At 39.1% G+C, this 23,648-nt stretch overlaps 2 protein-coding genes across 5 annotated transcripts in view; both read right to left on the bottom strand.

Annotated features, from left to right (window-relative positions):
* Positions 1–2,376, bottom strand: part of vg (transcription factor vestigial) — a 58,502-nt gene extending 56,126 nt beyond the window's left edge. The window contains exons 1-2 of the mRNA XM_046609213.1: positions 2,265–2,376; positions 1,931–2,179 (exon numbers count right to left, since the gene is read on the bottom strand). The gene's annotated coding sequence lies outside the window, so the exon portion shown is untranslated. The remainder of the gene's footprint in view (positions 1–1,930; positions 2,180–2,264) is intronic.
* Positions 2,377–2,480: 104 nt separating this feature from the next.
* Positions 2,481–23,648, bottom strand: part of barc (RRM1_TatSF1_like and RRM2_TatSF1_like domain-containing protein barc) — a 48,559-nt gene continuing 27,391 nt past the window's right edge. For all 4 annotated transcript variants that reach the window (XM_046609210.2, XM_046609207.2, XM_046609209.2 and 1 more), the window contains exons 5-8: positions 14,952–15,118; positions 10,596–10,782; positions 3,525–3,661; positions 2,481–2,958 (exon numbers count right to left, since the gene is read on the bottom strand). In XM_046609210.2, the coding sequence (XP_046465166.1) occupies positions 2,820–2,958; positions 3,525–3,661; positions 10,596–10,782; positions 14,952–15,118 (630 nt within the window). In that variant the 3' untranslated portion in view covers positions 2,481–2,819. The remainder of the gene's footprint in view (positions 2,959–3,524; positions 3,662–10,595; positions 10,783–14,951; positions 15,119–23,648) is intronic.

Genomic DNA, 23,648 nt, shown 5'->3' with positions numbered 1-23,648 from the left:
TTTCTTTCTCTCTCTCTCGCCAAACTCTCGTCGGCCGCGAAGCTGCACATCAAACGAAAGCACAGTGTATGTGGGGGAGTCAGAGCGCACGTGGCCACTCGACAATGCAGGGGTGGTTCCCCGCTGCTAATAGTTCGACATTAAATTTGTCAGCGATATTAAGGTTGGAGAGAGGTCAGGGCTTACACCCATCCACCCATCGTCCTCCACGGATAGGATGAATGGGACGACCGTGGCTTGAAGAATATGCTTCGTGGGGTGCTTTTATTAGAGATTTACGGGGCGCGCTTCTGCCGTGCTCGCGATTTTCCTTCCGCATTATCCGCACGTATACGCACCGATTCTACGGCTAGTCGAAGCTCGGTCCTCGAGCTTATCCTCATCCATTAACCCCGACTTTTATCCACTCGAAAGGTCCTTGCGATTCATTGCTGTAAATAAATTTTATGTATATATACCGTAACCTGACACGGAACAAACGCTGATACGCTACCAGCTATGAGGATAAAATAACTCGACGCTTACAAGCAAACCGCTTCGCAGTTTTGCAGAATTAGGCGCTGCATCGTTTTCATCGGTGACAAGTGTACGACACCGCCTACCTGCTGAAACTGCAACATTTGATCTGTTATTGTAACTTGTTTTTCTATGACTTTGATGCAGGGACGAATAAATTTTATTTACACGAGTATGCTGGAATCTCGTATAAAATATAGAGAAGCTACATAAGAAGACCAAGACAGCGGGGCGGAAATCGAAGCAAACCGTCGAGTTCTTTCGTCAATAATTTCCACCCGACTCGAACCATTTGCAAAACGATTAGAACTAACTACTTTGTTCCGGTGAACATCGAGACACGCGAGGTGAATGCCGATCGACGCCGCAGTTTTGCTCTAACTACAAGTAACTTCAGCAGAGCAATAGTATACATAACTGATTACGCCGTCACTTATGACTAGAGGCTGCAGCGTCGCGGAACAACGTTTTTCAGCGAAAGACATTTTTTTTCTTTCTCTCCAACGGTTCAAGGTTCGACTCCGAAGGACATTTTGTGGTTTGAAAAATCACGGGGGACATATGCAGCTAATCGAACCTTCTCTGAATCGACGCTGCAGCTTGCGGTTGCAGAATTAAAGAGAAAAGGATCTGCTCTAATACCGGCGAATGTTTTTCGAGGGCAGATTGGCAACCGGCTAGCACGGGGCAAAGCGAAGCGAAGCGAACGGCCGAGTCTCACGGAGAGCAGAAGCAACAGCACGCGGCTCGCGGAGCGCTCGGAATGCCGATGTAGCAAATTAGGAGATTCCCAACATCTTTGCCGACGAGAAGTTTGCTTCTGAGGATGACACTGCAGCGATCGCGGTCCACTTCTTCCGATGCAGCGTCCCGTGTGACGATCACGGCTCATCCCGGGGTGTCCGTTATATCAAATTCTGTTCATTCTCCAAATACAATACGGGTTTCTTTCATTATACGGTTATAATGACCAGTTTGCGAATTTGATAAAAAAAAAAAAAAAGAAGTCTACTCGTACACGGAATGAATAATCCACTCGGCCAGAAAATTCAAGTGTTAATGTATAGACGGCAAGAAAATTTCTTGCAAGTGCTAGAATTTCGTAAATTTAACTAACGCGTCTGCTGTATTGAGAGGCCGATTTCGCTATGCTTAAAAAAAAATTGCGCTATCCAGAGAAAATTCTTGCTGTATTTATTTTAGCACTAAAATTTGTTGATTCCTCGAATTATTGTTTTACGTATAATACAAACAACTCCAGAGCTTGCACTTTGTCGAAATATTTTACGATAACGAAACCCGTCTAATTAGTTTTTTACGTCAATATGCAACCGCTTCAATCGAGATTCTTTTTTTTTTTTTTACTTTTTTTCAGTACAGAATAAATGTGGCATTGTCTTTTTCGTACACTTACTTACGTTAATAAAAGCTGTAGGTACCAGTTTAATTGCTGGGGCATTCGATCACAGTTGACCGCGTTGCCAGCAGATGGAAGCGCCGCGCGCCGATCTCCAGACTATTATAAGAAAAGCCTCAGCTCTTGCCGCCGTGGTTCTATTGAGGCCGGCGTCATAATACTTTCAGCATTCATTATTTATACCTGCTAGCAATCTGCACTCTTCTAGAAATCGACATTCTCACTCGACGAGTTTCACGCCGTGACCTATAACCCTCCGGATCAAATTAACATAATTGGTATAGAACATTTTTTACAGAAATCGGTAGTTATTGAATTTAGATTCACTTACCGCATATTACTTGAGAGAGCATGACTGGACGTAAATTCATGAAATTTGAAAAGCACGATTTTCATTCACCAGGAATATTTGGATTAAGGTTTAACGAATTGCCAACCTCAGGCTAGATAATAAAAAACACATATTATTAGTGAAATTGCTCATTTAGTATTATTATACCTTACAAGCTATCAACAACAATTTTTAACCGATATTGCTAATATAGCAGCGATCGGTTGGCCATAGCTGTATGTACTTAAAATTACACGTACAATAAGTCTGTACTCTGAAATCAATTTTCCGGCTGTATCGTATCACGAATCAATAATGGCAAGTAATTACGATTTCCGGTTTTACTCACCCTTATAGAAATTTTTAAGAACATTAAGAAAAAAATAAAAATATAAAATAGGAGCAAGGAAAATGGACTTCAGCAAAATCGCACTGATTCTATAGGGTATATTGGAATTTGATGAAAATTTGGGAGTTGCCTGAAAGTTTTAATTAAAAAAAAAAATCAAACACATTATAGAGTTGGAGTGAACATCGACGCGTCCCTCTCTCAGGTTAGACTGCAGTTTTTTGTTCCGCCTCCCTGTCCTCTGCCGCCTTCTTCTTGGCGGCTTCCTTCTTGTCATCTTCATCGTCCAAAAACTTGTCCCATTTCGCGATGCGCTCCTCAATCTCGGCCTCCGTTTCGACGATTCTTAAGCAAAGAAAACCAAGGTTGCAGAGCAAACGTGAAAGATTCCCCGCAAACAGAGACCAGCTTCAACTCTTCAAGTTATCAAAGACAAAGTTTACACGAAAAAAAATCCTCTCAAGTTGCATAATTTCGTCAGTTGATATCAATTTTGAATATTCGTTTCGGCGCGTCATGAAAATCGATCTGTCATGCAACAGAATAAAAAGCTATTCGAATTCATACTTCAAAAATCATGCAAAACAATTTCAAACATACCTACAATCGATAAATGTGGTCATTTTTATATCATGGTCATGAAAATGCTGCAGAAAAGTAAACGAATCAGTATTGATTTGCACAAAATGCTTTATCGGCTGGTCGTAACTGTCTGCGGATCGAGAGACTCGGTGGAGTCTCATGTCAGTTGAAGGACGACTCTGTACCGCGATGGGACAAGGTTACCATCATCCGGCAAAAACGCCTGCGACCGATATTGTAGAAGCCGACTCCGGAGTAGGAAAAGACGCACAAGGCTTACGACTAAACGGTCGGTAAAAAAAGGCAATCCGTCTGTAGGAGAAACTCACTTGTACTTGGTCTTTCCATCCCATATTTCAGCCGATATCTTCTTCTGGGCGAACCAGCGCCCATTCAACAGCTGTATGCAAGCTTGCGCCTCAGCTGGTTCCTTGAATGTGACTTGAGCAACGCCCTCGGGGTGTCTCTAAAAATTACAAAAGACGTACAATTAATTATTACATTATACTCGATTTCCTAGACACAAAATAGAACTTGTAATGAGAATAAAATGTGTCGAAATTAACTATAAGGTCCGAAACATAGGCGAACAATATCTTGTTACAAGCACTTAATAACAATTTTAGTGGTATAGATTATACAGAGTCCAAACCTTCTTGATAAGAATATGAAGCAATAAATTTCGAATGTTAGAGACTGTCAGAGCTGAGTGACTATTTCATTCGCGCAATGGATGTACTACTGGTAGATAAACTCTGTCCTTATCTTTACAAGGGATAAAAAAAAATGCGACGTAATAAAATTAATGCAGCTATGAAATGAAAGATAGTGCAAACTAGTCGATGGCTAAGAAAAAACTATATTCTGTTAACCATGCATGTATAATATATCTTTCACAGAGATTGTGTAAATCTAACAGTAATATTGCTATTTCTCGATTCGTGCGTCTTTTTTTCTTTATAAATCAAAGTAACACAGTTTTTGCCATTTTTCAAAACGTTTCTTTCGCATTTGGTACAACAGAAAATGAAACAAACATGTATCAGTACGAAGCTATTCTGATCAAAGATTTCTACTGACCTTAATAATAAAAATATACTAAATGATACAGCAAAAAAGTAAAAAAAAAATAATAATAATAATAATAGCAACGAATGTCTAGTATAAATGAGATCTGAAAATAATAAGAAAAATAATATCCAAACCCAACATCGAGACGATAAATGAAAACATCGATGACCCACTCAAATTTATTGACTCGCAAAAAAAACTTGGATCCTACACAAGTTTTTTTTTTTCCTCCTGCGAGGCTGTCAAATTAAATTACAATTAGTTTGCCCCATAATGTGGGTCAATGACTTTCCTACATTCGACCGCGGTGTGGAACATATCAGTTGGTAAGAATATATCGTACTCATGTATACCCAGGCACACATACACACACAGTATACTACATATAATATAATTCGTGTAAGAGCGTACAAGAGAATGTAAGAACTGGCGCCAAAATTTCATCGCCAAGTGAATTGAAGTTAATTAATCAGGACGATCGAATGTTCGATAGTTCAACACAGCTCTGCCACTCTAGGTTGTATTCAAGTTTTGTACAACGGTGTGTAAGTCTTTCGTACAACACCGCCAACGATGGCGGTGTAACAGAGACAGAAAAAAGAAAAAACCCAACGACAACGACAAGAATAAAAAAAAAAGTAAAAAAGAAGGTCTGATGGTGAAATAAGCCATTAATCAACCAAAGGACCGACCTGACCCCATAAAACTGACGACATTGAGACGGTGACCCACAGCCATGTCGTGTCGCAATTACAGATTCAGCGTATATAAGATATAACATGTCAAGTGTAAGATTAAACTTCATTCCTATTTTTCAGATTTTCTTGAGCCATCATCATATTTTCTTAAAATTTGAGGAATGACGCCTCTCAAAAAAACAAAAAATGCATGTTGGCTTCATACAATTTGTCTTCTTCATACTCAGTTTCCTTTATTAATGCGTCGTTATCTACTTTTGTGTTTTTCGACACACTTTTCCGATTATACAAACGCCTCGGCATTATACTATTTACTGTAAATGATACCATTTGTTAACATTTTTTATACACGCTAATATGGCTCAAGCAATCGAACGTTATTAATTTAAATTGTATAATGTCGTTAGGAATCTTATTCATTAAATCGTTTCTCTTTTCGTTGCCACGTTCCCGATGATTCCATTCTAATAAATCTAATATCGTTCTATAATTTGTCCTTTTCCTTTTCTCACAAATAATGACCTTATATCTTCCCTGTGAATTGAATAGTTAAATCATAAGCCTTTGGAAATCGGATCATAAAGAAAAAATGTCACGCTGAATCAGGTCAATCAAGTCCTTGCCCTTTGCTGGACATTCGTAGAATTACAATGCTTAAACTTCGAAGCCTGTTAAAATATTCCTGCACGTTTGTTATAACTCTAATAACTGCAGTCAGAATCTCCACCTCCTCATACATGAAAATTCCCGTTCAATGTCGAATTCCACAAGGTCTGGTAATTTTAATATTATACATACCTACCGTACAGCTACATAGGCGCCTACGTACATTATACGGAAGACGAATTATGCAATCTCCTTGACTGACTGAACTAGCGTTTAAATATAGAAATTATAAGTGTACGTATATGTGCGCGTGTTTGAATTTTTTTATTCGTTCTGACGACAAGGCTCGGGAGTTATGTTATGGTGTCATATTAGATATACGCTTGAAATTCTAATTAATTGTAGCTCTCCGTACCATCCATCCGCTGATACGATTGGGTAGGAAATATTTTTTTCCGACATTTGCTTGTTATTTTGAAATGAGTAATTTGAAGCGTAGGGCGGCAAAGTCTTCGGGTGAAATATGCGTGTTTATCTCAATCACAATTACCTGTCTCTATCGTAGTTTATGATACGTGCGATTTACCAACGGCTACGCTGCGTAACGCGTACATTATTGCATATCGCACGTTTTTTTCCGTAAAAATATTAGACGGTCGAAGAATTTGGTCGACGCGTGATACGGTAAACGAAAACCTTTCAATTATTACGTCCGGCTATCGTGTTCAAGATGCTGTGATCTCGTATATTTGTTTTAGATTAGTTGATGGTTTTATGATTATTTACGATAGTGAAGTTTTTTACAAAATAGGGTCTGCTTTGATACAGTAGACCTTTGTGAATATTTTGCAAAATTTCAGGCCGGCGCGACCAATACGCTTACAATTATTTATAAGAACCTATGTGAACCTAGCACCCGACTTAAAAAAAACCTAACTATTTTTTGTTGATTCTTGTGGGTAGTTGTTTGTAGTAACAATGATTTCGTTTGTAGTAGTGCCAAAAAAAAAAATATAAGGGATTGAAAAAATGTCAGCACCCCATTTTGAAAAAAATCGAATTTATCGGTAGATTTCCGTACAGAATCGTTTTTAGTTGATTGTAGTGAAGATATTTTCGTTCGTAGTAAAAAGGAAAGAAAGATACTTTTTTTTTTTTTTTCTTTTTTTTAGCTAGAATTTCTGTGGCCCTGCTGTCAACTAATGTTTCGGAATCTTTTGTAGTTGTTTGTAGTACAATTTCTTTCGTTTAAAATTCCTCCAAAATTTACTACAAACGTCCAACTCGCTTCGAAAACGTTTGTAGTTGTTTGTAGTACCATTTTTTTTCGTTTGTAGTTCCTGCAAAATTTACTATAAACGTCCTACTCGCTTCAGAATCGTTTCTAGTCGTTTGTGGTACCGATTTTTTTGTTTGTAGTTCCTTGGGAATTTACTACAAACAACTACCTCCAAAAACCTACAAGAATCAACAAAAAATAGTTAGGTTTTTTCAAGTCGGGTCCTAGGTTCACGTAGGTTTTGTAACAGGGTGGTCCAGCAGCACGGGAATTGAAAATTAGCGTATTTTTCCGGTCATTTTATAAAAATTCTCGTACATTCATAACATTATTTTAAGCTACGTAACTACTGAATATTAGTTGTTTCAAATAGTAATCTTTAAATACGCATGATACTTATTCTAAACAATACGCTCGTCGGTGAATATAAATTTTCGAATCAGTTGGATTTCCCGACAAAAAAAGAGTTGAGCATCCCTATGCCATGCTTAAGACATGTATCATGTCTATGGTAGTTGCAGGCATATGAGATGCGGTGAGAAAAATGTCGCGAAAAAAGGAAAAACTCTTACATAGCTTATATTTATTAATAACATACACTACCGGCCAAAAGCTTGGATACACCAGTCGAAATTTCTTGCTGCACTAAAAGTTAAATGGCGGATTCAAAACTCAGAAAAAAATTTCTCATAAATTGCATAATTATTTGAGTTTACAAAAAGTGTAAGGAACTTGACCAGTTTTTTCTCAGTTTATAATTGCGCTAGCATCAGACTCGTTAAAAAACAAACCAAATATTATACAAGTTGAGAAATCATTGACAGCTTGTTTTGCAGATCAATTTCATCAATTCGGAGCTAGCAAAATTGTTCGTAGCAATTGCTGTTGTCTCGATGTACCTATCATGTTACTATAGGAGTGATCAGCCGAATTATTTATAGCCATTTTATTAACCATGAAAGTTTAGTAGGTTGGTAGGTACGAGTATTCCAAACCATTGAACCGTGAGTAGAGTCCAGGATCTTATGTCAGAGTTATTAATAATTCAAATGTGGAATGAGAATAGGTACTGTTCAATTTCTCAATGATTTACACTGGCTGAGTAGTAATAATAACGAATAATAAAAAAAAAATGTTAAAAGCATCAGCCGTTCGTCCCGGCGCCGCGGCGCCTGATTCACCCTGCTTGCGCACTTGTATAACAGCTCTGTTATAAAATAGATCTACAGTTTTTCTCTTCTAGGATTCGAACTCTTGTACAACATAGGCGTGAACTAGACCGTCAGAAAATCCGTAAAACGAATACCACAATTCGTATTGAAATCATATGATCTCCCACTATTCTATAAGGAATGATTATTACAGTACCTCTATTATCCCTAAAATCGTATGTTTTATTGTAATTACGAATAAGCAATAAAACAAATATCGATGAACCAGAAGTTACTTCGCGTACAAGTTTTAAATCGCTCGAGCTGTAGCAAAGAACTCGAACGAGTGAAACAGTACGGATGAAATTAAAATGATAAAGCAAAAACGTGCATACGTAAAGCAACGTGGATGGACAAGCCTTTGTGTGTGGAGGATGAAATTACATCGTTCAAAGCGAGGCTCTTCGCATGACCGAGAAACCCGGTACAAGTTCAGGGCAGGGAAAATAATAAATGAACCGTAAAGAAAAACAGGGAACAGTTGTGGACACAACGGTTTTCACTCGTCACACTGCTGCGATCAAGCGTAAGTATCACTGGAGGATGACGTATATTTATAGCCAGTGTTTTTGAACAAAATAAGTTACGATTTTCCACCATGATATCCACTAAAAATTTTGTTCAGGTTAAAAGAAAGATTCTGTGAAAAAATGAGCGTTCTACGTTACGTGAAAGATCGCGCTCATTTGATTTTTCACTTTTTCGTCACATTATTTTGAATCTGTGAAGAAACACGTCGTGGTCCTCTATATTCAACCCAAGAATCACGATCCATAACACAACGATATATCAACCGGGAATCTTATTCTCCGAAATTAAAAGTTCACGCAAAATTGTAACTATTTTATCAGACTGAATGACTAATAAAAAAGTCGTCAAATAAACTTCTCAAACATCAACTGGAGACTTGGTATTACAAGTGTGGGTCTCCTTTGCGGCGTGATTGATGTAAGCAATAAAAAAAAATTTATTCGCGTTACTTGACAAATTTAAAAAAATTCATAAAAATAAAAAATCAACTGAGCGCGATCTTCCACATAACGTAGAACGCTCATCTTTCGACAGAATTTTACTTTTAACCTAAATAAACTTTTTAGCGGGTGCCATGATGGAAAATTGCACATTATTTTTTTCTGAAAGACCCTAATGCATAACAATAGTTGAACGTAATCGTGCAAACATAACATTGTTATCAAATAACTGCATTACAAAGGTAAGTGAAAAGTGTCAAAATTGTCAAATCAATCTAGAAAACGACATTCGCAACAACCGAATGAAATTCGTAGAGACCGCGTGATAGCAAATTTTATGTAAGTAGCAAATACCTCGAGAGCCGATGAATTTAAGAATTCCTTTGTCTTTCAATTCCTTTCGTTTCTTTTCTACCGTATCAAAATACGACTCAGTATAGAATTGCTTCCAATGGATTTTAGGAATATCACATTAAATTAAAATCAACACAGGAACTGCGCTTCGAATTAATAAAACGCTGTTCAATTCGTTTAGGAGAGATGCACGTAAGATTATACATATGCATTGCTAAACGGACACGAGAGAGAATGCTCCGGAAATAAAGATGAATACTTTTTGCTATAACGAAATAAATTTTTTAGTATTAGTACTGCATTTATGAGTGATTCCGCCGCAAATTCGCGACTGCGATCCTTAGTTATTTATATTTCTCCTTGATTTTTTGGTTTTGTTGGTCGGCGAAAGGTGATAAAAAAATGTTTTCCCCTGATAAAATATCAGACCTGTCGAAAACTTCCGTACTTAATCGGCACATACTTACATTTGTTCATTACACCTATATAACATTCCATATACATATATTCATATCATTATAAGATTGTATTATCACCAGCTTATCGTGTACGGTATAAAATTGTGCTAATTAGGTACCTGTTTGACAAACAAGGCTACGAAAAGCAATATCCGTTTCCGTTTCCTCGATTACATAAATCAGCGTACCGCCTCTAGGCAGATATGCAAGATTTGCGATGGCACGAATCACCGATCAAGCTGCGTGCGTTGCAAAATTTAAAACCGTATTTCTTCGAAAAACAGATTAGTTTAACACGCTAAGTATTTCCTCAGCTTTCATGTATTCCAGAATTTGTCTCAGTGATTTGAAAAACTTACACAGGAAGTCATGTTCGAACGTTTTTGTATGCATCAGTTTTTCTCTCGACTTTCTTTTTATTTCCTCGTAGGACAGGTATAGGTACATAATTAATTCAACGAAGCCGTTGCTCAATGAATCACACCCAGTGCAGTTCAACGTTCCGAATGAAACTTAATTTACAATGAAAAATCATCCAGCCCGCACCTAACTGCGTACGAACAATGAGCAATTAATTAGTTTTACGCACCTGTGTTACGCAACTTGTCTCTTGATTAATCAACCTCGCAGCTGAACGTGCAGATTCATGTCACGTTCCCGAAGAAGGGATCGATTGATGATTTTTACGATGTCTCTTTTTTTTCTAGCTTTTTATTTCACTTATTTTATTCCAACGGAATTTATGTACTCACGTCGTAAAGGACAACTTTCTTGACGTCACCGCACTTCGAACATTCGGCTCGCAAATCCTGCTGATACTCGAGAAGCAGAGTAACTTCCTGGTCGAAATCAGCTGGGCTGAAGAGATTTTTTATAACGACAACTCGTTCACACTTTTGAGGCTCGCCGCGCATTGGTTCTGGTCTCCAATCGAACAATCTGTAATGTAAGGGAAAAATTAAAAAAAAACGTGGACGATGCATATAATTGAAAAATTGCAAAAAACAACTACTTCGATCCCGGCAGAATATGCTTATTTCAATAGTCACTGGCAGATTTTAATTTATTGATTCGAAAAAATATTTGCCTAATACTTAGCATGGTGGAAATTATGTTATTTTATTTAACAGTCTCGGCTTTCACGTTCTATCAAAAAGATTTTGGCAACATTATCGATATTATTGTAGATACGTAGCTGTAGAGGAAATTTGAACCGTATTACGTATTTCGTAATTATTTATCTGCATAAAACGGTTAGATAAACGTCCCTGTGATCAGATCATTTCAAACGTATGCAAATGATTTACAACATGTGTCTGCAGCATATTGCGGTACATCGTCAAGATTAGATCAAAGAAAGGTGCGACGCTACCGCGTTTTTCTCATCTTAAATACAATTTTTCAGTAACAACGAGACGTTTCAAAGTCTTACGTTCGATGCCTTAAATGTGGAAAGTGAGACTCGAAAAGGTGAACTTGGGATAGTAATTTGAATTTCGAGCGAGATCTCGAAAACAGAATTGCCTTATTTTTCGTCCCTGTATTACATAGAAGCCATTTAAAGGTCGTCGTATTGATTAAAAGTTGCTTGATTTCTTGTTTTAAAAAACAGCTGAACATATTAATCGTGATAATTTATTGCCTGTCGCATGCGAGAGAGAGAGAGAGAGAGAGAGAGAGAGAATGCGATTGCAAACTTCGTATTAACTAACTGAATGATTACAGCGGGTTCTGTATAGATAGGAATGCATTTTGCAAAATACACATTACACATGCATGATATGAGATATATCACAATAAGATACTGTTTGTTTGGGCTCTGCCTATAAAATTAGCTACGTGCGAAATACTGTGCTAGCGCGATCTAACCGAAGAGGAAGAAAAAAAGAGAAGGCACAGAAACGGGAGTGAGAGAAAAAATGATGCAACGATTACCGATTACGAAACGGATATTACAAACCTCGCTGATTCGTTTCGAACCTTTCGAATCAATGCACAAATAGATACACTATAAATATACACATATGTAATCAAACACAAGTCGTTGCAGCGACGATTATGGTTCAAAAATAAACTGATTTCTTGGACCAGCTGCAAGATCCCGACGCATTGACGCATACGTACCTCATTCAGGCTCAAGAGCGAGAAAAAAAAAATACCCTACCCAGATTTCACGTCTGCTGCATGAGTGGCGAAATTCATTCATATAGGACGTCTAATCAACGTCTTGGATCACTCTTGCTCCTGCATTGTGTGGGAACTCGGGGTCAACCGCATTCGGCTCGCATTTCGCTGACAACAATAAAACAACAAAGATCGCCCGAACTCGAAACGTACAAGGTGATAGGAATCCTACGAAGAGTAGAATAAGCTGACTGAAAATTTGAGGGAGAAAAAAAATGCAGAGAACTAAATGAAAGTTAATGTACACGAGGGTGTTTCAGGAAAGAATAGTTTCCGATTTTCCACCGTGGCATCTCTTAAAACGTTTGATTAGATTAAAAAAAAGATTCTGTCGAAAGATGAGCGTTCTACGTTATGTGGAAGATCGCGTTGAGTCGATGTTTCACTTTGAATAAATTCTTTTAAATTTATCATGTTTCGTGAATAGAGTCGTTTTTATTGCTTATATCAATCATGTCATCAATTTGCGTCACAAAGAAGACCCACACTTGTAATATCAAGTCTCCAGTTGATATTTGAGAAGTCTATCTGACGACATTTTTCATATTAATTCAATCTCACGATATGATTGTAATTCAACGTCAACTTTTAATTAATTAATATCGGAGGATAAGATTCCCGATTGGTATATCGTTGTGTTATGGATCGTGATCTTTGGGGTGAAGGTATAGGTCAGGAAACGAATGATAATTGAATTGCTACATCGTGTTTCTTCACAGATTTAAAGAAATGTGAACAAAAAGTGAAACATCTAATTAGCGCGATCTTTCATACAACGTAGAACGCTCATCTTTGCACAAGATTTTTCTTTTAACCCGCACAAACTTTTTAGGAGGTGCCACAGTGGAAAACCGTCAATTATTTTTTTCCGATACACTCCAATGTATGTATTACATTTTCTACCACCGTAACGGCATGTAATTTCTATTTGATTGGGAATAAAATTAACGATCCGACGATACATAGTTTCACATAAACGGCCAAATGTAAATTACCGTATCATTGTCAGTACAGAGATAAAGATCTCTCTCGATTATCAGTCCCGACTTGAATTTACCGTCAGCCGCAGTAAGTGTTCCCGATAAAAATCATGGATTACAAGTCTCAAGATTGTGCGATATAACTTTGAAAGTACGCGTAATTCAGGCATCGTGCAACCGGTTTTAGTCGGGCGTCGAACCCAGTCGTAGTTCATGAATCAGAGGACGACGAGATTCTCGCATTACCGACCGATGCGACGGAAAAAGTACATAGCCGAGAAATAACGAAGGCCCGGCACAGACAGTCTGGCTGCGTTCGACTCTCCTCTTCTCCACGGTCTTGTATACTTCGGCGAAAGAGGCGACCAACCGGAATTCTACAATTTTTTCACCAACCAAGGATCGCGTACCTCGATACTCTGATTTCTCACCACCGGCACTCGGTGCACACAACCGACGACGAGACAAACGGAGCAACCGTTGTTCAAGGGCCCGAAATAATTTAAACGGTTAGAAAACGGTTTTCTTCAGATATAGCCTATAATCTTACCGCGATGTTTGGAGTGAAAATTCCCCAACTAATTTACTTACAAAGAAAATCATCCAGTGTCCGAAAGGAATGAAACGAGCCAGCATGTCGAGAATCCAGCAATAGAAAAAAAGCTAGGACGAAGGATCGCGAGATTCCCGAATAGTCGTACAGATAAACGTTGAGATTAACGACACTGTTGAAAAAAGGACGCTTCAGAAATATAACTGCACAAGTATTTTGCAATAACTCGAAATATCGATTGCCGTAAATTTGCAGCGAAATGTATTCGCCGCGATTAGTCGAAAAAACTTTTCGTCTATATTCGAGATCCGACTGGTTTTGCAGAATTCAAGGTCTTCTCCGAAAGGGACTTTATTATTGTTAGTCTTGTTCCTGATTGACACCAGCTCACACACACGATCTATTAATTGCAGACTAGACGGTATAAACCTTACGTGGCCAGAGTAGAGTCGAGGGTGACGAACAACGATAAATATTCAAGGTACAGGTATACGTACAATATATATATATATTACATATATGTACAGCCGGGTTGACCAACCAAGGACTAAGAGGCTAGCCGTAAAACTGTGAGATTCGAATTCTCAAACTATGCTAATTTCGAGAAGTAGAAGAACTGTCGGTGCGACGGACAAAGGCTGTAAAACCGCCTCGCACCTTAGTTTTCTTTTTGGCAAAGTTTCAAGATATATGCGTTCTCCGCATAACTCTCTCAGGCAAAATACAAACATACCCCTTGTATAAGACTCCCGCGGTTTTGATTTCGGATCAGCCCAGGTATAATCATCGGCATCGGAAGACAGCCGAATACAATTTTAAATTCATTTACACGTACGCGCGGTATAATATTTGAATGAGAATATTCTTTTGTAGGATCTTTTTCTCATCGCAGTGCGATATGCAGGAATGGAAAAAAAGATGCGTCCAATTGAAAAGCGGGCACTATTTTTGCTCGCAGAGGCGGAAATCGAGTTTATACGACTCGTGGATAAATGCAAAGTATCTGGAACAGCGTCGGTAGCAGTTGCAGTGGCAGTGGAAGCAGCGCACAGTGCGGAGTGTAAAATTATCAGTAATAAACAATCGGCATGAGGGCACAGCTGCTGGCGCTGGTAACTGCAACTTGTCTCTCTGGGTGCGCCAAACTGTCTGCCTAGTCGGAATCACGACTACCAGACGTTGAAAAATATATGCAAATGGTGGCTATATATTCACTTTCTTTGAAAGAGATCGACACCCGGTTCAACAATTCGTTCCTTTATCCCATTGAGAATGACACAACAAAAGGCTTGGATACGAACGAAGCGCCGCGGAGGCTTGTAAAAACAAAGAGATGAAAGCTTTTTTGGGATCGTATTACATAAGGCAATAAGTCAGATAGTCCGACTTACTTTTCGTGAATCTTCTTCGCCCGTTCTTTGTCCCTCTTCTTTCGCTTAGGTTTAAGCCCCGGGTCGTACTTTCCCTTCATTTGAAACTTTGCTCTCTGGACCGACAAAGTGTTGCCTCTGATTTGCGATCCGTCCAACAGATGCAGAGCGAGGTTGACAGACTCCACCTGAAAACAGAACGTCGAAATTTCAGACATACCATACCGTTTTCATTCCCTCCGATCAACAAGTATGGAACCAATTCTACGGAACGAACGTATAATATCGGTACTCTGTCTTGCCGTTGAAATTGTAGACTGCGGGGCGGGGTTGAAGTTCCGAATTTAAAAAGTTACGAAACCGTCTAATTCCGAATTATGTGGTGGTGAAACTTGAAGTAACGAAATGAAAAAGAAATCAAAAATTTTACAAAACAACAATGTTTCGAATAGTCGGAAATCCGACGGCTCAAAGTTCCGAAATGCAAGATTCCGAAAATTCGAATTACGATAGAGCAAAGTTCCGAAAAACAAAGTCTCGATACGGTAAAATTCCGAAAATTAAAATCTACTCACACAGCGTAGTTTACTCAAAGAGTGGTTGTAAGGAATCAGAAAAACCGAAAATCTGAAGGACCATAATTCCTACGATAAAAAGATCGATGATTCAAAACACAGAAAGATCAAAGTGGTGAAATTTCGCCGAACCAGAAATTCGCGGAACTGAAAATGATAGATCATTCGGAATTTCGATGTTACAGATTTTTAAATTTTCTCATTTTCGCACGTTCGGAACTTTGCCTTGTCGGAATTACGCTCTTCCGGCATTTTGTCCTTCGGATGTTTAGTCAAAGTTTGATATCTTTACTTTAAATAATTCGCCACCAAAAAATTCGTAACCGGTAACGGCACGAAGATGCGATTTAACGTACAACACCGCCGGAACACGGCCTGTTTTTAAATTATCGAGTGAGTACCTCACGTAATGTCAATGATGGAGTAAGTCGAGAACGGCGAATTCCTCTGCAGGAAGCCGTGGATAATTTTTTAAACAGTGTATTGTCCCACGTTTTATGACGCCCCTGTTAAACGATCGTAAATTCAACAGTTAAAAATCAATATCTTACGAGCATAAGCGATTCACTGCGAGCTGAGGAATAGCTAATTATAGCGGCTCGATGAGGTGGTCTGAGCTTCCGTGGCATCTCTCAACCATAGTGAGTCATGTCTGTTGAATGAATTTTCATTTAAAGCCGACTATTCCAGAATAAATAGCTTTTAAAGCAATTCCTCCAGCCAGTTAGACAACCTCGCTGTTTTTTCGATTCAAACAACCGTCTACAACGCAGACGATACTGTACGCACGTATGCGGACAATTAAAGCGTCTGTAAAAATTGTATCCAACGAAGCGTGATTCCGAATATACTTGTTTCAATCTGTGATTTCATCGACACGACATTGTAAACCCGATATCAAATGGAACCGCAAAACTGGGAAAGAAAATTGGTGTACAGAGGAAGTTCTCGGATATGTACCCGCACTTCTTTTGATAGGGAAAAAACGGTATGAGACCCAAAAAACCTATCTCTGCCAACTTATTTTACGAGTTGGGTAGCGGTGAATGGTTTTTCAAAAAGCCTTGAGGCGAACGGCTTTGATGTATTTTGATCGGCGTAAACATTTACGGGCGGAAACTCGTAAAATCGGTTACGATAATACCTCCCACTCTGTCGGTATACACGCAATATATGTATAATTAGTTATACGGATAATTAGATAATTTGATCCACGTGCTTCGCACGAGTTTGGCAGGTCGTAATATACAACGATATACGATGTGGCTCGGGATAAGCTAAATTTTTCTCAGAAACAATAACGGTTTTGAAAAATGAGCGAAAATTTATTTCACTATTAAGGCGCGCAGGATGTTCTTCAAGATTCCGTGTAACGTTTACGTATCATGATAGAGTCTACGTATTTTTACTACAAGCTTTAAATTTAACCTGCGTATTTCACAATGGACGAACCCAAACGTGATTAGCGTATACATAAGGTGAGATTATACGCGTTAGAACATTTGCGAACGTGCTGATTGAATAACGATGTTCAAAGCCAAGCTAATTACGGTATCAAAAGTATAGTCGGGTGTAACATATTAATTCGCATCAGCTATGTGAAACCGACCGGTAACAAATTTTTATTGCCCTCGACCCGAATCACTCGGTTACTACATTCGTAAGCGATAAAACTGAAGCAATAACAAATCTTCCTCCTACAACTTGCTCTGAAAGACGTGTCCTGACTTCCAGAAACCAAGACAGGTGAAAAAATTATTATTTATTCTATACGTTAAATCAAATGTCATGATGAGTCAAAAATGAGTAAAAAATTCCTGTTTTATCGTTTTTCAGAAAAACGAACCGAAATGAACTTTCGCAACTGCATAATTCGTGTTCTGAATTTATAACAAATAACCGCACACAGGAAAGAGATAAATTACAGAAGATCGATTATCGCCTATAGACTTCTTAACCGCGACCCGAATTGTATAATTGTACGATTAATTCGAAGATCGGTTTAAGACCATGACGCGTTTAAGGAAGCCCAGTAATAATTATGAGGATGAAGTTAATAACGTTACTGTAACGATTTATGTGTAGGAAAAATCGTTACTTCGCACCTTTAGGAATGGCTCCAATTAATAAACCATGATAAATAGAATATACTCGTATTTTGCAAAGTCAACTCCTTGAAAGTCATTCTAAAATTTCGCAAATTACTTTCAATTAGCCACCTTGACAGACTCGTCGCGAATCAAGTGTTAATTTTTTAAAACTTACGCGAACAATGCCTAAGCTTGTCGATTCAAAATTCATTCGGTTTTACTTGCATGCGGTAAGAATGCAAATTTGTTAAAAAAGTAAAAATTTCACCGCTGTTTCGAAACAAGTTTCAGCGGCTAATCTCCGCAACGGTATCGAGGAACAGTCTCAAGCCTGTCACGAGTTAAAAATGCAAGCTCTGACGGCTGCAAGGCGAACGAGATGAATCAGCGAGGCAAACAAATCTCGAGTAGAAGAGAAAACTGTACAGTTTCACAAAACTGAAAGACTGCGGTGGAGTCGTTGAATAAAATTAGCCTGGCAGGATGTCTTGGAAGGTTTTCGTTCTCTCTGACAGCAAAAGCACATATCGTTCATTCGGAGTTGCGGTTCAACGCAACGCAGAAAGCAACAACAACCCGTGGTAGTAAATTTCAAATTTCCATATACATAACTCGGATGACAATATTAACCCACGGCGACTCTTGACGTGTGGACAACCGCATGAGTGAAGAGGGACTAACCGATTTAGCTGATCCCAAGGTACCGCAATAAAGGAACGAGCCAAAGTCGGAAACCTAGAGGCTCTGAGCCAAAGACCCCTTTGTCCTTTACGACGACGAAACGCAGTTGAAAATTGATCGCTGTCATCGCGCAAACTGCGTTCAATTACGAACGAAGACTGCCTCTGATTCCGAGCAATCGATCTAACCGAGACGTATACGCGACAAGAGCACGGATCGATTATTATCGCGACAGATTGAGAAATTGAGAGATTGAGAGATTGAGAGAGTGACCGGACGAATGCAAGGGGCACATTCCACCGTATGAATTCATATTCGTTTAATTAATCCTGACGTCTTGACCGAGTGATTTGCTCCGCTCTGTTCAACGTCGTTTACCGCGTGCACCGCCGCGAGTCTTTTGAAGGCTTGTAATGGCACGAGCTACTCGATCATCCAGGAATATTCTGGCCGAAATGCAGCGTTATCGAGCGAAGATGCGCCACGAACGAAATGCGTGTCGTGGAAGTTGGAGCGTGGAGTATGGAAACGGGCGTGGCGAATTTAAACTCGAGTATTTCACGCTGGCACACAACGCGTATGCACAGGCAATTCCGAAGTCAAGGCACGCGCGATGCAGAAGCGCTGGTCTCCGACTTTACGTTGCATGTATTACGACTTGCCGTCGGTCGTCAGATTACGCAAATAACTACGAACAGTTAAACCTTAGAATATGCACTGGCACGCCGTTTGACCGGTTGACCTAAAATCGTCATTTCTAGAAATGGAGCTTGAAACGATGAGGATTTTCAAACATTGGTAAAATAAATTTGATTATAACGTATAGCGGAGTATGAATTAATGGCGGTAGTAAAGAAATACCAGAAGATGCATCAAACAAACCGCAGTCTCACGAATGTTTCAATAGCCAAGAGTGTGCCGGTGGTCGATTGACGAGCATCAATCAGGCCTTCTCTCTTCCCGTGCATAATCATTTGTTCTATTTGACGTAATTACAGTCCGTGGCAAGTGTGATTAATAACAAATCATTTGCAACCCTGGCTGAATAGCCTTCCTGCTTCTGAAGATACAGGCATTTCATTCAGGCAACCCAAAGCAATCGACGGTCCACATGGCTCGACGATTCAATCGTAAAACATTTATAATCATCGAAGAGTATTGCAGCGTCTCGAGTATTTTTGGTGCGTACGAATCCGCTGAACTGCCAAGATAAGAGATCAAACGAGATATTTCCGAGAAATATATTGGGGAATTGAAATTGAAGTTCCATGACTGCTAAAACCGAACGAATGACATCACCAGGGTGATGTATGAGCGAGCGGAAGGCGGTATCCACATCGCGTAAACCTTATTTCTGCGCGCAAACTATACGACGGCGACATTTTCTCTGGAAACGTTGCGTCAATAACAGGAGTAGCGTGAAAGGCGACAGAAGAGACGAATGACGACAGGGAAATAAACTGACGATGAACAATAAAAATTGAGATACGAGCGCGCGGTGTTATACATATATACGTGGATTCCTGCAGTAACCGTAATGCGGACTGATTACAGATTTTTACAGATTTACGATCACCCCGTGAATATACGTCTAGTACAAGTCACTCGACGGTGAAGGGTCAGCGACCGTTTGAAATATTCTTTTAATAACCAGCGAATGCTGTTGGATATCAAATTGCGAGAGTGAGAAATCGCTCGTTTCAATGTAAACTGCCGGAGCCGATCTCGAAGCTCTTTTCTTTGAGGTCGGAAAAGATTTTCTTCCATCCACCTTATACCCGCGGTAAACATTTCACGATACATTTCTGAATTTCACCTATTATATACTCTCAGCGCCGTCAAGGACAACGGGATGAGACCTCGCGTATACCGCGTTATGAAAAATAACCCTTCCACTTGCTCGGAGCGGCTCGGACCACCCAAGAACTCGATGAAGCTGAAGCTACCAGCCAGAGCTGACAACAAAACGTGTTTAAACTTTTTGGAAATAGAAAAATGCACTTCAATTTCACCATCGTAACTCAGTAAAAACATTGGTGGTTCAAGGTATTTCTCAATATTTTAATTTTCGGATTTCGCTACCTTACTTGAAGGAACGTTAGAACGTTTGGATGATGATTCTGGCTGCTGGCTCCGGTCTCGTAAGAACTCGAGACTGTCTTCGAGCCGTTACGTTACGCCGCTTATTCTAACATGCGTACTTACGGAGAGAAGATGTGGGAACCCAAGAATCCATTCCTTTGCATTTTCCCTCCGATCTCTGAGTCACGCTCGCGTATTACGTGCGGTAGGTATTATGAAATGAAGCGTGCTACACTGCAGGTCTATCCCGTTTAACATTCGGCCAAGGTTGATGCTGTATGTCAGTTCTTGTTCAACTTCTTATTCTTCGCGACACATGTAAGCCTCAGGCTCTGGGTGAGACCGAAATAGTCGAAAATCTTTTAGAGTCGAAAGTAGCGCTGTACGATTTATCCGGCTTAGCCTGTCAAGACAGTTAACTGGGCTAATTAGCTGAAAGTTAGCTGGCTAAAACAATTAGCCGGTCAAAATAGTTAGCCGGTTAAACCTGAGAATGTACAAAATCAACAGGCAAATGAATTTTTCATCTTTCAGTTTCGAACTTGCGACTGAAATAAGTTTTATTATATTCACTTTGCAGAATTATGGTCATCCAATTGTTCAAACTGCCTAAAAAGTTGATCAATCAATACTAATCAGCTGAGCTAAGAATAAAAATGAACGTCCGTCAAATCGTGACATACTTGTTTGGGTTAACTTTTCAAAGTAACTCAAAAAGCTCCGCAAATTTTCGAATAATTTAATACGTGTTGTTTCCCAACTACGGTTATTACATTAATCGGTAATATTAAAATTGCATTCGCTCAAAAACTTGTCTAATCGTAAGTGACAAACGTCTATTTATGCGGTATTTTAGTCAGAAGTTCGAATTCAAAAGATGGAAAATTCGTTTGCTCGTTGATTTTCTGCATTTTTAGGTTTGACCGGTTAAAATTAGCTGTTTAGTTATTTTTGGCCGGCTTAGCCGGTTAACCAGTCAACTATTTTGGCCGGTTAATTACTAAAGCCAGCTAACTTTTAGCTAATTAGCAAAGTTAACGGTCTTGGCCGGCTAAATCGTACAGCACTGGTCGAAAGTACCGCTGCAGTAGTGTCTCTATTTTCGTTCGATTGTTACAAGGTTTCACTTCCAAGTTTTGAAGAAAAAAAATGTTTGACACGGTCAATAAATGGAAGTGAAAAACTACAATCTTTGTTACACATACTCGAAAGTCAGTTTTACACTTTCATCCTCGTGCCTAGATCAAAGATACGATTGTCTGCTCTTTTTTTCGAACACGCGGATAGGTCAATTTATCTACTGATAAAACTCAGAGATTGGTAACTTTTGCGAATTGTAATTATATCACTGTGAATTGTGAACTCTGAACGGTAAGAATTACGACATGAAAACACTTTGTTACGCGGGGTCATCGAGCGGCTAATAACGCGTACGTAATTGAATTGTCAAAGTAAAAATTGACCAACAAGTGATCGATAATGAGTGTATCCAACCAACAATTAAGTATTGCGGCATGAGGGTCAATGACATTTCTGTCCGTACGGGAAAACTAGCTGCAGGATAAGATTCAAATAAACATGATCGAATAACCAGTAATTGTTTTAAAAAATAAACTCCGACGATATCAACGTTCAACTGTCATCTAATTTCCAAGAATACATACATTTACATATAAATCTGCAGTATCACGCCACGGATGACAACATGTTTACATTGCGATTGCGAAATAGGAAAAACTATAATACGAAATGCAAAATCGCAAGAAATTGTTAAGTTTATTTATAGCGTTGACCTATCCTTGTAGAAGAAAATCACTGAAGGTGAATTACCGCGAAGCGTAGATCCATAGTTATATAGTTAGAACGGATCACGTCACGCTCGAAGGTTTACACGTAATACAGCATGATAATTATTATACTAACGATTCGTGATTCAATATCACGCATAATACGACAATAAGGAATAAATATAATTGATATTAAATCAATTTGCAGGCTCAGGGGGGAAAAAGGGTCGGGGGCGAGGGGGTGAAACATGATTAAATACTCACAGATATGTAATACGAGTGAGACGAAAAACCAGTTAGTTATAATTAGTCGTTGTAAGCTGCAGCGTTGGCGTAGATAAGGGAGACTCGTAAATTAATTAACCACTACCACTCGCTGTCCGGTTGATTGGAGAAAAAAGTATAACCGTAATTGAAGGAGATTACGAGTTTTACGAGCGGGGATATTCATAATTGAAATTACTTAACGCTCGAACGGATTTCACCGAGCCGTGGTGATCAGTGTGAGAAAAAGGGACAGGATTTTCCCTCGATAGAACCTTAAATCGTACGATTACGATGTTTCACAAGCATGCACGCATACGAATTACAAATTAGAAAATGAATAACAAATGTCACAACGTCGATAAGTCGTGCCATGAATCAGGAGCGTTGCACAAGAATGTACGACATTGTCATCGCTGAAAATAATCGCTACAACGAGGCGTTATTGAATACGAGGGAGAGAAAATAAAAAAATAAAAAGAAAAAAACAATATCATACCCTAAGGCGAATGACAAGAGCGATGCGTATGCGCGCCGATAATAATTACACCTCAAACCGGTGGCGATAAAATAAAAATGCAAAAATCTGGGCGCGTCGACGATGACGCGATTTCTCCAATAACTTGACACAGGTGACGCCAAGCTCCAGTATAGGACTCCACGTTTGCCAAATGACAAATAGTTGCGCAACGATGACGTCACGTACCTACGATCGGACGCTAGAGAATATAGCGAGGTTTCGGCGACATCCTCGATATCTGTTCCGTTGTGGAAATTGGATGCGAAAATTCTGCTGGATACACATAATTGGTTGAACTTTTCTCCGTTGTCAGCTGTCGCGGTAATCGGATGACAAGAGAAGAAAAACAGCGTCAAAAAAAGAAAAGAAAAGAAAATAGATGTAAATTTTCACCGGGTCATTAGGAATTCGGTACAAGTAGCACAAGTGATGCAATTTCGTTGTTACGTAGATCACGGAACGTATGAACCACGTGCGATAAAAACTATTTTCTCCTCAAAGCTTGCCGCTATCTCTTCTGTCAAAACGCGATTTACGCGTTGGTACGCAATGCAACCGGCGGTCGATTCGGTATTGGAAAAACGAAAGGAAAGAAAGATAAAAAGGAAAACCAGTCGATGATTACCATGACGAAAGAGTTGTCTTATACCTGTAGCAGCGAATTATGCAGTTCTAAATCGAAAATTTTGGGCTCCAAGCGAAACTGAAAAGTTATGTTT

The sequence above is a fragment of the Neodiprion pinetum genome, chromosome 1, assembly GCF_021155775.2.
Source record: "Neodiprion pinetum isolate iyNeoPine1 chromosome 1, iyNeoPine1.2, whole genome shotgun sequence".
NCBI lineage: Eukaryota > Metazoa > Arthropoda > Insecta > Hymenoptera > Diprionidae > Neodiprion > Neodiprion pinetum.
The sequence above is the reverse complement of the archived record's forward strand: the minus strand, read 5'-3'. Positions and strand labels throughout refer to the sequence as shown.